The 15,774-nt window shown below is 39.9% G+C and overlaps 1 protein-coding gene across 1 annotated transcript; it reads right to left on the bottom strand.

Moving 5' to 3' along the window:
• Positions 1–5,292: 5,292 nt before the first annotated feature.
• Positions 5,293–14,321, bottom strand: LOC149285493 (serine incorporator 5-like). Its single transcript, XM_089495266.1, has 12 exons — positions 14,307–14,321; positions 13,980–14,147; positions 11,670–11,848; positions 11,284–11,366; positions 10,817–10,910; positions 9,639–9,850; positions 7,982–8,077; positions 6,652–6,778; positions 6,455–6,521; positions 5,977–6,016; positions 5,596–5,743; positions 5,293–5,443 (listed from the first exon to the last, which is right to left on the bottom strand). The coding sequence occupies exons 1-12, from the start codon at positions 14,319–14,321 to the stop codon at positions 5,293–5,295; spliced, it is 1,380 nt and encodes a 459-aa protein (XP_089351392.1).
• Positions 14,322–15,774: the final 1,453 nt, after the last annotated feature.

The raw sequence follows: 15,774 nt of genomic DNA on the forward strand, positions 1-15,774 counted from the left end.
CGCATAAGGATCTCTACATATTTTTCATGTCTTCATCCATGGTTGTGAATACATCTGCTCTTGGAGTAATCCACAAAGACAACGGTCACTGCATACTTTCTAATGACTCCTGTATAGCATTGCTGCCTAACACTTTTATTAGAAAAGTAAACTAGGGTTGACCAGGTGAATAATCAGTGAATTCATTCTAACTTGGGTATTCACGGAGATCACTCCTGATGAGGAAGACAAGGCTGAGCATCAGTCTCTCTGATTTTTCCTTTTCAGATTCTTCAACATTACGTGACATTAAACAGCATGACGACAACATTAGAACCAACTTCTCCCCCTCCAGTATATACTTGAACTAATTTGTTCTAACACCAAGAAGATAACCAGATTCCTTTTAGAGAAAAAGGAGAGGGTAACAGTGAAGAATGTTGCTTTTCCCCCAAGAACCATCCCTGACATTGATGTGCATGGGACATAAGTGACATTGATAATCATGGGACATAAGAAGTGACATTGAAGCACAATGCTACACACGGGATACTCAGGCCTCACACAATGCTGGGCCACAGCCTCAACCGAGATGGCCTGGTTCCAGATTGTTTAGCAGTGTATGGCGACACATTATTACTGTACTGACTAAAGTAAAAGTAGTTTACATTTTGCAACAGCTTTACTTTTAAGGCTTTAACAGAGCAAGTTGGCAGGAGAACTCGAATCAATTAATTTTGCATTAAGATTTCATTCCAAATTAAGAAGTGTTAACCTGGCCATGCAAAATACAAACTTGGCTTGGGTTCCAAGTGAAATCTAACTGACTTAGAATGTACCGTGAAGACATGTTGAACATGCAACACTCCTGCAAACTACCGCTTTAGTTAATAAAGCCCCTTGTTATGAAGAAGCTAATATAGCTGAGAGATTTTGGAATTTTGCACATGATCACACGGGCAATCAAATTGCCCAAATGATGCCCCTAATGCAGCAGAGAAGCTCTCCATGCAAGTTCCCAGGTGCTGTCATTATCATGAAGACATATAGTTCAACTGAACATGGTGATGGGAGCGTTCACGGGACAAGGGATTATTAATTTATATAGCACCATTATATTCCACTGCCATACAGAATGAAAGCACAAAACCATTATATTCTAAGCAAAACTTTATTACAACATTAAAAGGATATAAAAACAACATTTTGATCCCCCCCCCCCCAAAAAAACAGTTGAGTATCAAAAAACAAATATGTAGGTGTATCAGAATTTAACAATCCACATAATTTACATAACAACATTGAATCTAACGCTAACATTTATACACTTATCAGGTTGTAGGTACATAATTCCCAACCTCTGGCCTTTAATGTAGACTGGTTGACATAATTTCATTCACATAGTTTAATTTCATTCAGAAAAAGGCAATTTTCCTGAGGGTATTTGAGATAATGGAAAGGTGCCACAGACCGAGACGATAAAATCCACCAAGATGCCGAACTATTTTGTTAAAACCCTCAAGCTGATGGTTGGTGACCAGCGTCTCTCCTCCTTGATCAGGAGATGGAGAATCAGCAGTTATCAGCGACAAGCAAGAGGTTGAGAGCAAATGATATGAGATATATATATATATATATGACTAAAGCCAGCAATAAAAACTACTAACTTCACATATATACAGAGAAAAAAAAATGCAAAAACATTAAATACATTTTCAGCAGTTGCATATAATGGAGCTCCTTATTGCTACATAAAGTCGTGTTTTTTTGTTCGTTGTACACATTTTAATAATGACTACTTTTTAGTACTCGATGTCTACCAAGAGCTTAGTAAATGATTAACGTAACTTATTGCAGGGGCCGTATGATAAACATGCCAAGTGTTTACAGGATTAGACGAAAGCTACGGTACAAATGCCAAGGCCGGCATTAAAGGTATAGATATTAAATATACCGGAACCAAGAGGTATTTTTGTTACCACCATCCTATATGGTTCCACACAGGAATTAAAATACATTAATATATTCAAATGTAAAGCTGTTGCCATGTGAACGTAATGTCACCATGCTCTATGAAGGGTTGAGCTGGCCCTGCGTAATGCATATTTTATGGGTGCAGGAGACACTTGCTTGGCTTTATATTATCTATAGAGAAATGTATTTTCTGCTTTATAAAAACAAATCCCAGTATCAGTTTGCAAAGAGCACCGGGTTATCGACTGAAAAGGTCCTAAGCCTGACCCAGAGGGGGCTCAACCGCTGAAGGGCGAGCAGCGCCAGCTAAGGCTGCTAAAGAGGACCTATCAAATTATATTAAAGGAAACGGTAATGACTTCTGGGAATTACAGAACCGGGTAACATGGCTCAAAAAATGCAAATATTGACCTGTAGGATATTATATTACTTTGTAAACTATATGTATAGTCATTTTACAAAACAGCCACACAGTAAAGCAGCAGTTTGTTGTCTTTGCGTTTACATTTTTAATATGTATACTCTATGGCTATTATATATATCCAAATTTGTATTTATATTAATGTATAATAGAACCTTTCCATAAAGATTTTGTTTTACGTTATACACTTTTAGTCATAGTAATATATCCCATATAATATTCTGTCATATATTCAATTTTGCTCGACTGATTTTTTATTCTATTGTGATCTTTTTAAAAACAAAGATATCAAAATAGTGCAATGCCTTCACGGATCAGAATTTTCAACATTTTCTTCACATTCTGCCATATTCCTTCTAATGCAAGCCCTCTTCTCACTTTGTACCAGTATGTAATAATATGTTTCCATGTTATAGGTCATTTTGCATTCCTCCCTATTGTAATAACACTAAGGAATCTGCTGGCACTCCACAAATTAAATGTAATGGAACATCAGCAAGGCACGGCAATAAGCAAGCACTGAATGTGTTAGCCAATGTCAGTAGTTTGCACTCATGACCAAATATGTCCATATGACATCACAAAAATACTTTGGCGTGTGTGTGTGGTATTACAAACCAAATTAAGGTGGAGTGTCAGCAGAAAGTGTTGGGAACTGAATTAATGGGGGGGTTCTCACCTGCATTGCACCTCAGACTCTATTTGGCGTACACATGTCATACATGTGATTGTAAAGTAAACTTCTCATTAAAAAAAAAAAAAAAAAAAAGACATGACAAAAGCTCTTTATATGTCAACTCTATACATGGTGCTCAACATCAAATTCTAAAGTAGAACTGAGAGGTTACGCCTGAATGAGACTCGCCCATATAAATATACAGCAATTGTCAAGAACTAGAGCAACTGCTGCCTAAAATCCCGGTGAAAAGGCCTATATGGCCACGGAGTCTAAAAATTATGGAGAACCAAATTCTTCATACTGGAGCAACCAATGGAGGACCTCGCTCCCCGAAGCCCTACTTACCAGTCTATCCCGAGTTTCCCTTATAAATAAAAGTCTGACTTCTGAAGAGTTCCAGCAGATTAAAGAATATAAACACGTAGAAAAACGTATTGAGCAATGGAAATTGTAATGAATGCCCTTCCCGTAAAAATGGCTTATTATTTATACATGTCCACATGGCCTACTCCCTAAAGCCAAACATGTGAAAACTGATCGTATCACAAAAAATAAATAATAAAAAAAAAAATCTTTAAAATGTTTGGTTATAAACAAATTACATAAGTAATAGCTAAACAGAAAAAAAAAAGCGAAAATGGTCCCGCCGTGTATTTTTTTTAGTAACAATTATGATTTTTGGTTATTGCTGGCAGAACAAGTTTTCCACCGACGAAAACCTCTTGCAGAAGAGGCCTGTTACTGTGCTTTTATACCGATAACGTCTCTGGAAGCGGACACGGTATCTATACGAGACAATAGCTAAGCATTAGTGCTTTTAACCCATGTCTAAATGGTTTTTATGTCAGTTAATATGTAAGCGATAACAGCACACATGCAAATGCGGAGATATTGAGACATTACTGACACTGACTCTACAATAAAACATGCGCTACTATTCATTGTTATGGAGGAATTAGCGATTCTTCTTTGTCTTTACTTCCCTTACGAAAAAATGACTGCAGTTTTTCTGAAGTAATACTGCTGTTTTTTGGACATGAAAAAACTGCAATACTGCACTTTTACTGCACATTTTCTGCAGTTTTACTGCATTTGTACGTCACTGTACTGCAGTTTTACTGCACTTTTTTTTTTATATTGCAAACCTACAGTTGTACTTCAATGTACTGCAGCTTTATTGCATTTGTACTTCCGTACAAAAATAACTGCAGTAAAACTGCAGTACAGTGAAGTACAAATGCAGTAAAACTGCAGTACAGTGAAGTACAAATGCAGTAAAACTGCAGTAAATGTGCAGTAATACTGCAGTAAAAGTGCAGTATTGCAGTTTTTTCATGTCCAAAAAACTGCAGTCATTTTTTTCGTAAGGGAATTTCCTAAATTATCACAGGAACAGAGCGGGAAGGAAGACCAGGACTGTAACAGTCTTTGTGCTTTTAATAACATAAGCATTTTTTGTTTAAGCTTTTCATTCCCAGAGTGTCGAGTTAGGCATTAATGAATGACACAGATATTTCAAAAGAGCGAGGATTTTTCCCCCCGGACATTGTGCGCCATTAGAGTCATTTGTTCCACGAGAGGCACACTTTATGGAGCAGCTTCCATTCTCCTACCTTGGCTGATTGTTAGTAAATTGGCCACATTAATTCAAATAAAGCTGCATCTCCAGCCAATTCTTCGAGTTGAAACTCAATATTTTCAACATTCAGTAGGAGACGGGTAAAAAGAAGGCATTTGGGAAAATGGGTTCAAGTGAGGCTGAACATGTTAAGATTAAAGTGTTCTCTTTTAAAGGGTACATAGTAGTGTATTTGGGTTCCTGTAATATATTGTTATCAATGTAAAACTTTTATGTCCCACAGCTGGAAATGTAACAAAAAGAAAAAAAACGATAGCCCTTTGCGTTAGTAGTGTACAGCACCACGGGGGGCGGGGGGGCGTTTAGAAATTAGATTTCTTTGTGTCTGAGATTCATAAGAAATATTTAAAAAGGAATTAGAAACGCCATAGTCCATGGTCCCTGAAAACATGAACAAATTGGCTTGGGTTCCCAGTGAGTCAGTTCTTGGTCCTAAAAACGCACATCGGTGATTGAACAATGATGTGTCCAGCACAATATGGCTTTTAAAAAGTACGATGATTTCCAACACACAAAAAAAGAACGCTATCGTCCAAAATAATCACCGCAAAAAATCCTTCTGCCGAACCCACACGTAACAATGAACGGAGAGTCGAAAATCTATACTACGTATCCTTTACGGTGACCGCAGCATACAGGAGCAAGCAGGGTCCACAGGTAAACCAAAATGCACACCCAGCACGAGGCCATCTTAATCCAGAAAGGAGACCAGCTTCCCGAGAACAACTTCTCGATTTCTGCGTCGTCGTAACTGAGAAAACAACAAAGAGAAAGTCATTAAATAACAGCGTGTATCTAAATCAACGCCCGTTTCCGACCACTTTTAGATTAAACGATACTCCTTTTTGTTCAGTTCTAGCCAATAACATGTTATATATTATATATTTTTTTTATTCTACTTACTGGAACCAGTTGGTAACAGTCATCATCATGTAAAAGGTTCCTAAGAAAAACACTAAGTGGAAATAACAGTAGCTGTATACGGTGCTACTTTCCTCATCATAGGTGACTTGCTGCCCTCCTCTTTTTTCTACATGGTCATCTATGCCACCTGTAAAAAGAAAAAAAGTTATTTATTAAAAATAAAAAAAATCATGCAAAGTCATTGAGTATCAAGGAAGAAATCCCATAAACATCCAGGGCATTCCAAGCACGGCCCAATTGTAAGTTACCGGTTACCCTGTGTTCCATTAGGCATGCACTTCAAAAATACTGCAGCTCGGTTCACGTTATTTCCCCAAACCTTGTTATTTAGCGACAGAGCTGTAGCTGTAAATATATTACCTTCCCCGCTGGATACAAAGCAAAAACAGCAACGTGCCACCTGCAAGAACAGCAAGACTTAAATGAACTACGGGAGGTTTACCATTTGGCCAAAGATATGACAAATGAGTTTGGTATAATGATCCCCCGGTCTTAAACCATATATCCTCAGAACAGCTGAAACAGTTCAAAAACAAAAGGCTAAACTAAAGTGAAAACGTGGGGCTTTAAAAACATGAGTTGTGCTAAACGCAGTTAAGGTGATACGTATGTGATCTACAATGAGAGCAAAACAAGCTGGAAGATCTATCTTGTTTAAGGTAAGGAACTGAATGGGAAATGAACACTTAACAGGACTGCGGCCAAAATCCAGCCCCAGAGTTTAAATCCCAAAGGCCCAAACTTTTTGGATAATGGATACAAGTGGCCACGCTCTACCCTACATCCAGCCCGTATACTCAGCAGCTGGTCACACGCTAGCGCATTCATCGAAACTTACCTCTGTCTCTGGAGGGGTGTATCTCCCTCTTAGAGCGTCAGAACTGGAACGCGTGGTTGATGTGAGACTATAGAAGAGAACCATTTTACAATATATTAACTTAAGCCAAAATAAATCGATTTGGCTTCATTAACTTTTCTATGACGTTCTATCTCCAGCACAAGAACGTAAAAAAACAAAAAAAATATTATTCTTACCATGAATACAAAATACAGGCAAACAGAAGGAGAGCACCCAATATGGAGACCAGTCTGCTGTCCTGATTAATTCCTTTACTGAAGCTGGGAACACAAATTGTGACATTCTTTCCCGTTTCATCCAGCACTTAAATAAAAATAAATAAAACAAACAGTTGGAAAAGAGGACATGTCACATAGATACCTCACACGGCGTTTAAACAAAATACTTTGTATCAGCAGCTAAGCCACGGATTATAGAAGTACTAGAATGTGGTAGAGACCAACATAGCCAGGAGGACACTTATAATGCCATTACACGCTTCCAATTTCTGTATTAATAGACGACACTAAAGACGCTATACTTCTTTCTCATGGCTGTGTAGCAAACTCAATTAACTTTAGTAGATTTGTCCCAGATCGCAAACCAGACCAAAAAGAGACACCCATTAGACATGGTCCTCAAGTGTGATTTAGTTTGAGTGTCCCTGCAGTATTTTATAAAGAACGAATGTACACAAGTGGACCGGCCTCCCATCGGAAGTGATCGTGAATAATACATTAAGGGGATTTACACACGCACAGGATAGGCATATAGAGGAGGACTGATTAAGGATTTTATAGCAGGAAAAAAGCTAGACTAGATAGGTTTGAATGGTTCTTATCTACCGGCAATGTTTTTACGTACAACACAAGTTTATGCACACTACTATTATTTTTATTATGTTTTATATAGCACCATCATATTCCACAGTGCTGTACCATGCTACATACGTGAGATCAGCCTCAGACTGCAGTATATTGCAGGGTAAGCCATTAAACGTTACATCGGGTGTAATAAAAGCTGTATACCATCTGCTTCCAGCAACAGCCTCACTTGAAAGATTTTGTTTGGAAACTGCTTAGGGACTGAGGAAGCTTAAAACTTGATTACCTAAACCAAATATTTAATAAAACCTGTTTTTATAGGTATTGTATCTACGCATATGCTTTTATCTTTGGGATCGGTAACTTAATGTTTATCAGTGATGAAGCTTGTGGTTTGTAATTTGGATTTACTGAAGTGTATGTTTATAATATTCATATAATTGCTGTTTTCCATTGCAGATTCCCTGCTCAATTACATAATTACAGAGCTGGGTGCAGTCACCAAATATTGCCATTTTCTGGGATAGTCGCAGGAGCAGTAGAAATGCAGTAAAATAATGAAAACCGTTGAGGATGTTTTTCTTTATGTGCTTAATTTTAAATTGAAATATATATATATATATATATATATATATATATATACATTTATTTTTTAAATAACCCCCTTGGTAGCATACTCAAGTATACAAGAGGAAACACATACTTGTTTCTGCTGGCTTGCTGGACAAGGATGAGAAGGTGAGATACATGACGTAACAGCTGATAACTGCAGACTGCAACAAGTCTGACGTGGGCTGACCTTCAAAACACAAATTAAGGACATTTCGAAAAATTGCAACTTTATAAAGGCATCTGTTCTAAAAAGAAACGTGTATATTTTTTCTACGAACCCCTATCAGATGCAGCTAAGAGCAGTGCGCTCGATGAACAATACATGTCTAAAACATATTGCGTATACATTTTACCCCAACCATCATATTCTGCAAGATATGTCAACAATAGGATAAAAACCCCTAAAGCATTAGGCAATCAGAAATTCTATAAAATATGTGGATAGGATTTGTGAACCGCACAGAGCTGGTGGATACACAATGTGCAACGCTGAACGTTATAAGTCTGTCGCGATGTACTCTATATTGTCTCCATGTACTATCGACACGAGCAGGAGGCACATTCTAACCCAAATTACTATAAGGCGTCAATGTTATCTGGCAGCTCATGCTGTATGAAATAAAATATTTGGGTAGCGTCAGAACTTGGTTGGAACAAAAGCTGAGCGCACTCTCGCAACTACCCGACAGGACCCACTAGCTTGAAATACTCTCCAACACATTGGAATGTGGATCGATGGCCCTGTCGTAAATCCCGATCTCCGCACCGAAGAACAAACATAACTCCAAACTTGCTATTGTAGCAAAGAATTCCTTCACTAGGAGACTAGCTTTGTCCCTTACCAAAGAATGTTTTAAGTAGGGACTTCTTAAATAAAGATGAACTGGCATTAACACCATCAACAGCAAACAACAATATCAAATATAGAGCCTATGCTGCTCCAAGATCGGGCCTGGCCAATGAAAAGCATCTGCAATCTCCCGCTGGACAGGGTTTACATAAACCAACAACTTCCTTACTGTATTTCATGTAAAATAACATGATTTAGATTAGGCGTATACAATGATTGAGAAGCCAAAGAAAGGAAGCTAAACCCAACAAAGGGTTATTTTCCCCTGTCAGAGGTCTCCAAGTAAATTATCTTTCAAGAGAATCGCACATTCTTTTTTGTACTTTCTGTTCAAGTTTGTGAATTCCAAAAGTTTGTACATATAAGCAGTTTCAATAATAAATAGGTTAATATAGTTCAATTTTATTAACTCAAACACCTTTCCTGGGACAAACATATAGCGTGTCAAATGTGTAAATCATTTCAATCATTTCTAACGGCTACAGAGTGACTCAAGTGATGTCTAAACCCCCCCCCCCCCCAATAAAAATTCTTATTTTAAAAATGTACATTTAGAAGAAAACACTTTTTCCACCTTTGGTGTCGCCATCTTTTGGGGAATTGAAACAATAAATTGCAGAAATTCCAGACGTTTCAACTACAGGTTGGAAAAGGTGTGGAAATGTAGAAGAAACCTCATTTGTTCAACAGACGGAAAAACATTTTCAGTGTTTTAATTTTTAATGGCGCTATTCTTAATCCTTTCATTAAAGTGAAATTAAGAAATGCTATTAGTACAGGAGGAACATCAGGAAATGAGTGTTTTGCGGACGTCAGTCTAGACCACAGTCTAGAGGAAAGGTTCTAGATGGCAACATTTTCTAGAAGGAAATGGACAGTTTGTCTCAATCATACTTACGTTTTGTAACACAAGGCGAAATGGCTACCAGTGTCACAAGTAAGCACAGGCCTCCATTGACGCCCAGCAAGATTTTGTTGAGGGTGCAGGCCTCGGGGTGCGTGTAGAAGAAGGCCAACAAGGCCAGGGCTCCCACCGCAACGGAGTACAGTACGAGTGTGACCAGCGCCAACGCTGCACTCCATAATCTGTTATGAGCTGTCCCAGAAGTCCTGTTTAGAACAAATATAAAAAGGTAACACTGCATACAATACTCAAAATGATTCACAGATTTATATCACCAAAAATAGTTACCATTAAATTAATACAGATAGTTATTTGTTTTATCTAAAAGAAAAAAGAAATATAAACTTTGGTGCTTTTTTTAAAGAAAGTTTTTTTCTTTAAAAAAGCACCAAAAAAAACATTTTTTTTGCCACTCTGTCTCCCCCCCCCGAGATTTGCTGCCACTGTCCTCCCCCCCCAAGATATGCTGCCACTGTCCCCCCCCCCCCGAGATATGCTGCCACTGTCCTCCTTCTCCCCCCGAGATATGCTGCCACTCTGTCCCCCCCCCGAGATATGCTGCCACTGTCCTCCTCCCCCCTCGAGATATGCTGCCACTGTCCACCCCCCCCCCCCCGAGATATGCTGCCACTCTGTCCCCCCCGACTTACCAGAGGAGACTCCCGGGTGTCTTGCGGGGCCGGCGGGGGACATCTACGCAATACGCGTTGCGTAGATGTCCCCCGCCGGCCCCGCAAGACACCCGGGAGTCTCCTCTGGTAAGTCTTGGGGGCAGAGGTAAAACGCATCGTGCGGACGGTCACCGGCTGCGGCGATGCGGGTAAACAACCTCCGCAGCCGGTGACCATCCGCACGATGCGCTTAGACAACCTCCCGTGCCGGCACCCCCCCCGTGGAAAGTGCTGGCAGGGGAGGCTGTCTGAGCGTATCGGGGAGTAGGATGCAGGTCCCCTGCACCGCTGCGGGGGATCTGTATCCTAACCCCGCTGCCTGCCCGGCGCTAGACCCCGAATATAGGCCGCACCCCCACTTTAAAGACTTAAAGTGGGGGGAAAAAGTGCGGCCTATATTCGAGCCAATACGGTATACATATACACACACACACCATGAGATTTTACATAAAAGACATTTAAACAAAGAGAAATGTGCTTTTATATATTCAATAAACATACCAATTTTTGTTCCATTTGTGCGCAAACTCCACCAACAGCGTGAGTTGAATGAGCAAGAAAAAGAAGCCAAAAAATGCACCCACATAACGCAACACTGGAAAATAAAATGGATGCGTTACAACGCAACACAAAACATGACGTGGGTATGGAAACATTGCAATAATAATTATACTCGACTTGATTTAATGGCAGGAACAACCCCAATCCGCCATAAACCCCAGTATCCCAGGGTGAGCCGGGTATAGATGTCAAGTTGATACCCAAGAATTCTGCTCGGTGAACAACACTTGATGAAATCCCACAAAAATATAAATAAAAATCAAAATAAAAAACTAAAACTCTGATCCTGTCATCTTTTCCAAGACTAGGTATAGTTTTTCCCCACAGAGACATATTTTTAAGCAAGAATCACTTTCTCCGTGAAATTTAACACAGCAACCATTTCTGAATGTGATAATATGCCGTACCATTAAGAAAAGTGTCCTGATCAGGAATGAAGAAGGCTCCTGAGCACATGGCGATTAGGATCACAAATTTCATAAACCAGAACCTAAAAGAATAAATGCAAACATATTTGAGATCTGTATAACAAAGTATAAAACGCAGCTTCTCCAAGCCACTAAAGTAGGTTTAGGATTAAGTAAGCCTTTAATTTTATAAAAGGGATGCACGGCGTTCTAAAATAACATTTGGCAATTATCAATGAATCAACATTAATCCACTATAAAGCATTTGCGTTTGGTTTGCATGTTTAATATTAGAATTGTATATAATTAATATACGACCCATCATTCCGTGTGTGATGGGGGGGGGGGGGGTCGCACCTTAGACCCTTGGAAAATGATTGACTTACCCATTGTGGATAGAGGCCCTGCAGCCCCGACTGTTTTTAATGTTTATTGTTAGGAAGAAGAGGAGTAAAAAGAAGCTGGCCATCCCAAAGCAGACTTTATAGACCGCAGAGTATCCCACCAGCTTCTCACACGCCTCCCCAGCCTGGATGTGTTCACAGATATCTTTGAAGTATGGAATCTGGTAACAGAAGATAAGTCAGGGAAAGCACCGTTACAGAAAATAAAAAGGGAGAGACATAAGTCAAACGGCATGTGTTGCCCATAACGTCTAATAAGTCATCAATGATCACGTAATCTAGACTGTTGAAATTGGGAAGTCTACAAAACGTGAACAGTTAGCGGTAACTGGTTTTTACAGACCTACTGGTGAAATTAAAAATATGGGGAGAATGTCCTGGTTCGGGTGGAGTAATTATAAAGAAGGCACTTTGCGGCTCAAAATGGACAATCACAGGGATTGACCTCATGTCAAAAGGAGATCAACAAATAGGGTTAAAGTGGCTTTGTTTGGGACAATGGGGTCTATTCATCACACAGGCCCAACTCCTTCTGCAGGAGACGCACACTGGGGCTTTCCCCTTCATATTGCTTAAATCTTTCGAGAAGCTGACATTTTTCACGCTCAAAGTGTGCAAGATCCCTTCTCATCCAGAAGAAAGTCCAGCTAATGAAAACTCATCTGTAGGGGATCCAGCTCATCATCTGGAGCAATGGAAACGGGACATTCTTGCCACAAACTATCCCAATATTATACAACATCAGCAGCTCAGAAGCAATTAGCACACGTTTGTGATCATTGCACTTTGTTTTAACTCTAATCTAAACGTAGCGTGGAAGGTGGGGTTTTTGGAAGCGTTCCTAAAAACCAATCTTTGAAGCTGAAGCCGTCCACCATCTAATTCTTTATCAGCTTCGTACAATTTGGAAGAATGCTAATTTGGCTTAGATGATACCGTTATTGGCATACAGTAGATTGCAAGCTTCAGGCATATTCAGAGGCATAGAGAGTGTCAAAAGTTTGTAATCCATTAAACATAATTCAGCCAAAAAAGGTATCATCTTTACCAAACTTGCTCTCACTCTTTTTATGGCTAACACGGTACTACGCTATACCTAATAAAGTTTGGATTCTGAAAGACCGACCAAAATTGCCATGGGGCGTTACATATAAAGAACAATATTTGTGAAAAGTAGTAAGCGGTGCCTGTGGCACAGTTATAGTTTACACCGGGGAAGCAGTTGTAAGTGGACCCCGTGTAAGGGACCCGGCTACCCTGGACCCCTGGGTATGTTCCTGAGCATCTGGTCATGTTTGCCTGGTTTGCTTCAATATGGGCCACCAACACTGGCAGCAACAACCCTGCGATATAACAACATTACATCACTGCCGTTCAGCCAAACAAAGGTAAGAGCCTCGGATGGTCCAGGAGAGAAAAGACTGCAAGTTCATTCAATTAAGCCGACAAACTGTAGCTTTTATTGTTTGGGGTAATTTGAGGATAAACCGCTCTATTTTTACATCCGCATCTGTGTTTCCATGTGACGGTGTAAGAGGAGACACTCAGAGCTGCGGCTGAAGGAAATGTGCTTATTATTATTATCATCATCACTTAGAGATGAAATCCAAAAATACTGTCCAGAGCGGCGCAGCCTGCAACCTTCAATGATGGACTATAATGCTCATCACTCTCAGCCAATCCCATTACTGGAGGACAGTACCACAGAGATGGTGAAAAATCTGTTAGCCACACATCTCTACATTGATGTGCCGTCATAATCTATAGAAAACAGTTAAATCGCTATACCCAGGCAGCAAAGCAATTTGTCACAGCACATGCTATATTATTATTAGTGTATTTAAAGCAGATACATAAACACTATACAGTGGGCAGTAGTAGCAGACACTTTGCCATATAATGGGGAGGAATAATTATAATCCTGCGGACATTAAATGAAGAGTCATTTTCCCATGCTTACACAAGTAGATTGGGTTCCCAACACACATATATATATATATTGCTTATTTCACTTTGTAAACACAATTTTGGCATTTCTAGTAAATTTATACAAGCAACGTAGGTAAGCGACACTCAGCACGACTTCCATCATATAAATTCCATAAACTTTTCTGTGATCTTCTTTGCACCAGGTGCTTTTTCATAAGCTTATAAATAAGCGAAACGCGTTAACCGCATCTAGCGCTATGCCTTTTCTTATGATCTCCATTTGTACAGCCGCTATATTAAACAATAACAAAAATTATCACAACAAAGTTTCCAGCAGATGTGGTTAAGTGTTGGGGAACTCACGTGATTCTTCATTAATTCTGCAACGGTTGGAGACATCATGGTGCCGCAGACAACAGTCACCAAAATGAAGTACAGGGCGTACATAATCCGAGTGCCCGTCGACTGCTTGATACCCGGGCAGCAGGTGCAGCACAGTCCACACGCCGCCGTCCCACAGCAACAGGCCAACTGCAAGACAAACGGAAGCCGGGGTTACACGGACAAGCAGCGCAAGCAGACATATACTACCCCCCCCCCCCGGGCAAATAGGAATCGGAGGGACGCAGATAATGTTTCTGCTGTAACACCTCAAACCTTGGTCTAGTCTTTTGTTCACAATATCCTTACCCCCAACACACGCATGCTTAAAGGAACCCACCGCTCCTAAATGTATCTAAAAATATCTATTGGATTCAGAAGAAAAAAAGGAAAATATGGAATATGGGAGAAAATTTGAGTTTTCAAATAAGAAAAACAGCAGCACAGACCGGCATGCATAAAAATCCATCAAGATCCGTGCAACCCCCCCCCCCCCCAAAAAAAAACTATACCTGGGAACAAAAAAACACGGCTTGTATACAAAGACTTACTGGAATTTGGTTGTAAAGTAAAGTAAGCACCGGCACGTAAAGCCAAGATTTATATGAATCTGTATTCACAGTATGACGATGTCAGCGAGAGATCATAACTGCAGGTAGAATGTTTTCCTAAACCCTGCCCAAATATTTGAACCAGCTTGTAAAGTTAAAGGCTTGTCTCAAAGGACCAGTCCGTTCCTTAAAGCCACAGTCACGATGTTTTATGGTTTACAATTCAGCGAGTTCCCATAAACAGCAGGAATGTTTGAGCTTTTATTATAAAACAAAAAAAACCCTGTCATCTCATCAAAAGCCTTTAAAATAACCCGGCTCATCATTTATCCCATGTAATGTCTGCTATTCCTGTAAGCTAATTAATCGATCATAATCTTGGATCTACAAAAGGAAAAATAAGGTCCAAATCCAATATGGAGGCCAACAAGCTGGGGACTTGGCTTTAGTGGAGAAGGTAAAAGTCAGGAGTGACTGCTGAATATCGAATATAAGTGCCCATGGATCGCTCTTATTGTACTAATAAACACATGTCTAAAACAAAGGTTGGCAAAGAAATAGCAATGACGGCGAGAAGCTTGCGAGTCACCTTCTTATTCCCTGCCATGAACCTACCAAACCACTTATTAACTATCCCTCCTCCATATGACCCAATTCCCTCTGTCCATTTCCTACCGGTAAGAGAGTATCACGGTGTTCCCACCTAGAGCACACGGGAGAGAAAAAAAAAAAAAAATATATATATATATATATATATATATATATATATATATGACACGGTGTATGTGCTATTTGGTCGAGGACTGTCCCTATAAGCAATTGAGAACTTTTTGTTATTTTCTAAACCATCTATAGGTTAAATCGCACCCCCAGCGTCAGTGTGCCCCTCCTTCCCTTCTTAAATTCTGGGATGACCAAGTTTAAGAGATCTGTGCAACATTGTATAGTCTATAAAGAGAAGAATAATGAAGAAGCCTACTTAAAGGAACACATCAGCCATCATACGTACTTTAACCCTGTGTGGCCCGTTTTCCAGGAGGCCCACTTGCAAAAGATATGGGGGTCCTGCAGAATTCTCCTATGCATTTGCCCCATCCCCGACCCTTCATTTTCCGGTCGAACACATCACCTCCAGTGCAGGCTAACACAGAGTGGGGGGTCTATTCAGAAATCATGCGCAGAAAAGGCTTCCACTGATTTGTCAGACTATGGAAGAGGATGGCAAC

This window comes from Sceloporus occidentalis, unplaced genomic scaffold, assembly GCF_023333645.1.
Source record: "Sceloporus occidentalis isolate IW3139 unplaced genomic scaffold, rSceOcc1.0.p SCAF_78, whole genome shotgun sequence".
Taxonomy (NCBI): domain Eukaryota; kingdom Metazoa; phylum Chordata; class Lepidosauria; order Squamata; family Phrynosomatidae; genus Sceloporus; species Sceloporus occidentalis.

Bases quoted from the DNA above. Each gene is read 5' to 3' on its own strand.
- LOC149285493 (XM_089495266.1), bottom strand. The intron at 10,911-11,283 runs GTACGGCATATT...TTTATTTTCCAG, and splicing joins TCAGGACACTTTTCTTAATG to TGTTGCGTTATGTGGGTGCA. The intron at 6,017-6,454 runs GTAAGTTTCGAT...CTGTTCTTGCAG, and splicing joins ACACCCCTCCAGAGACAGAG to GTGGCACGTTGCTGTTTTTG.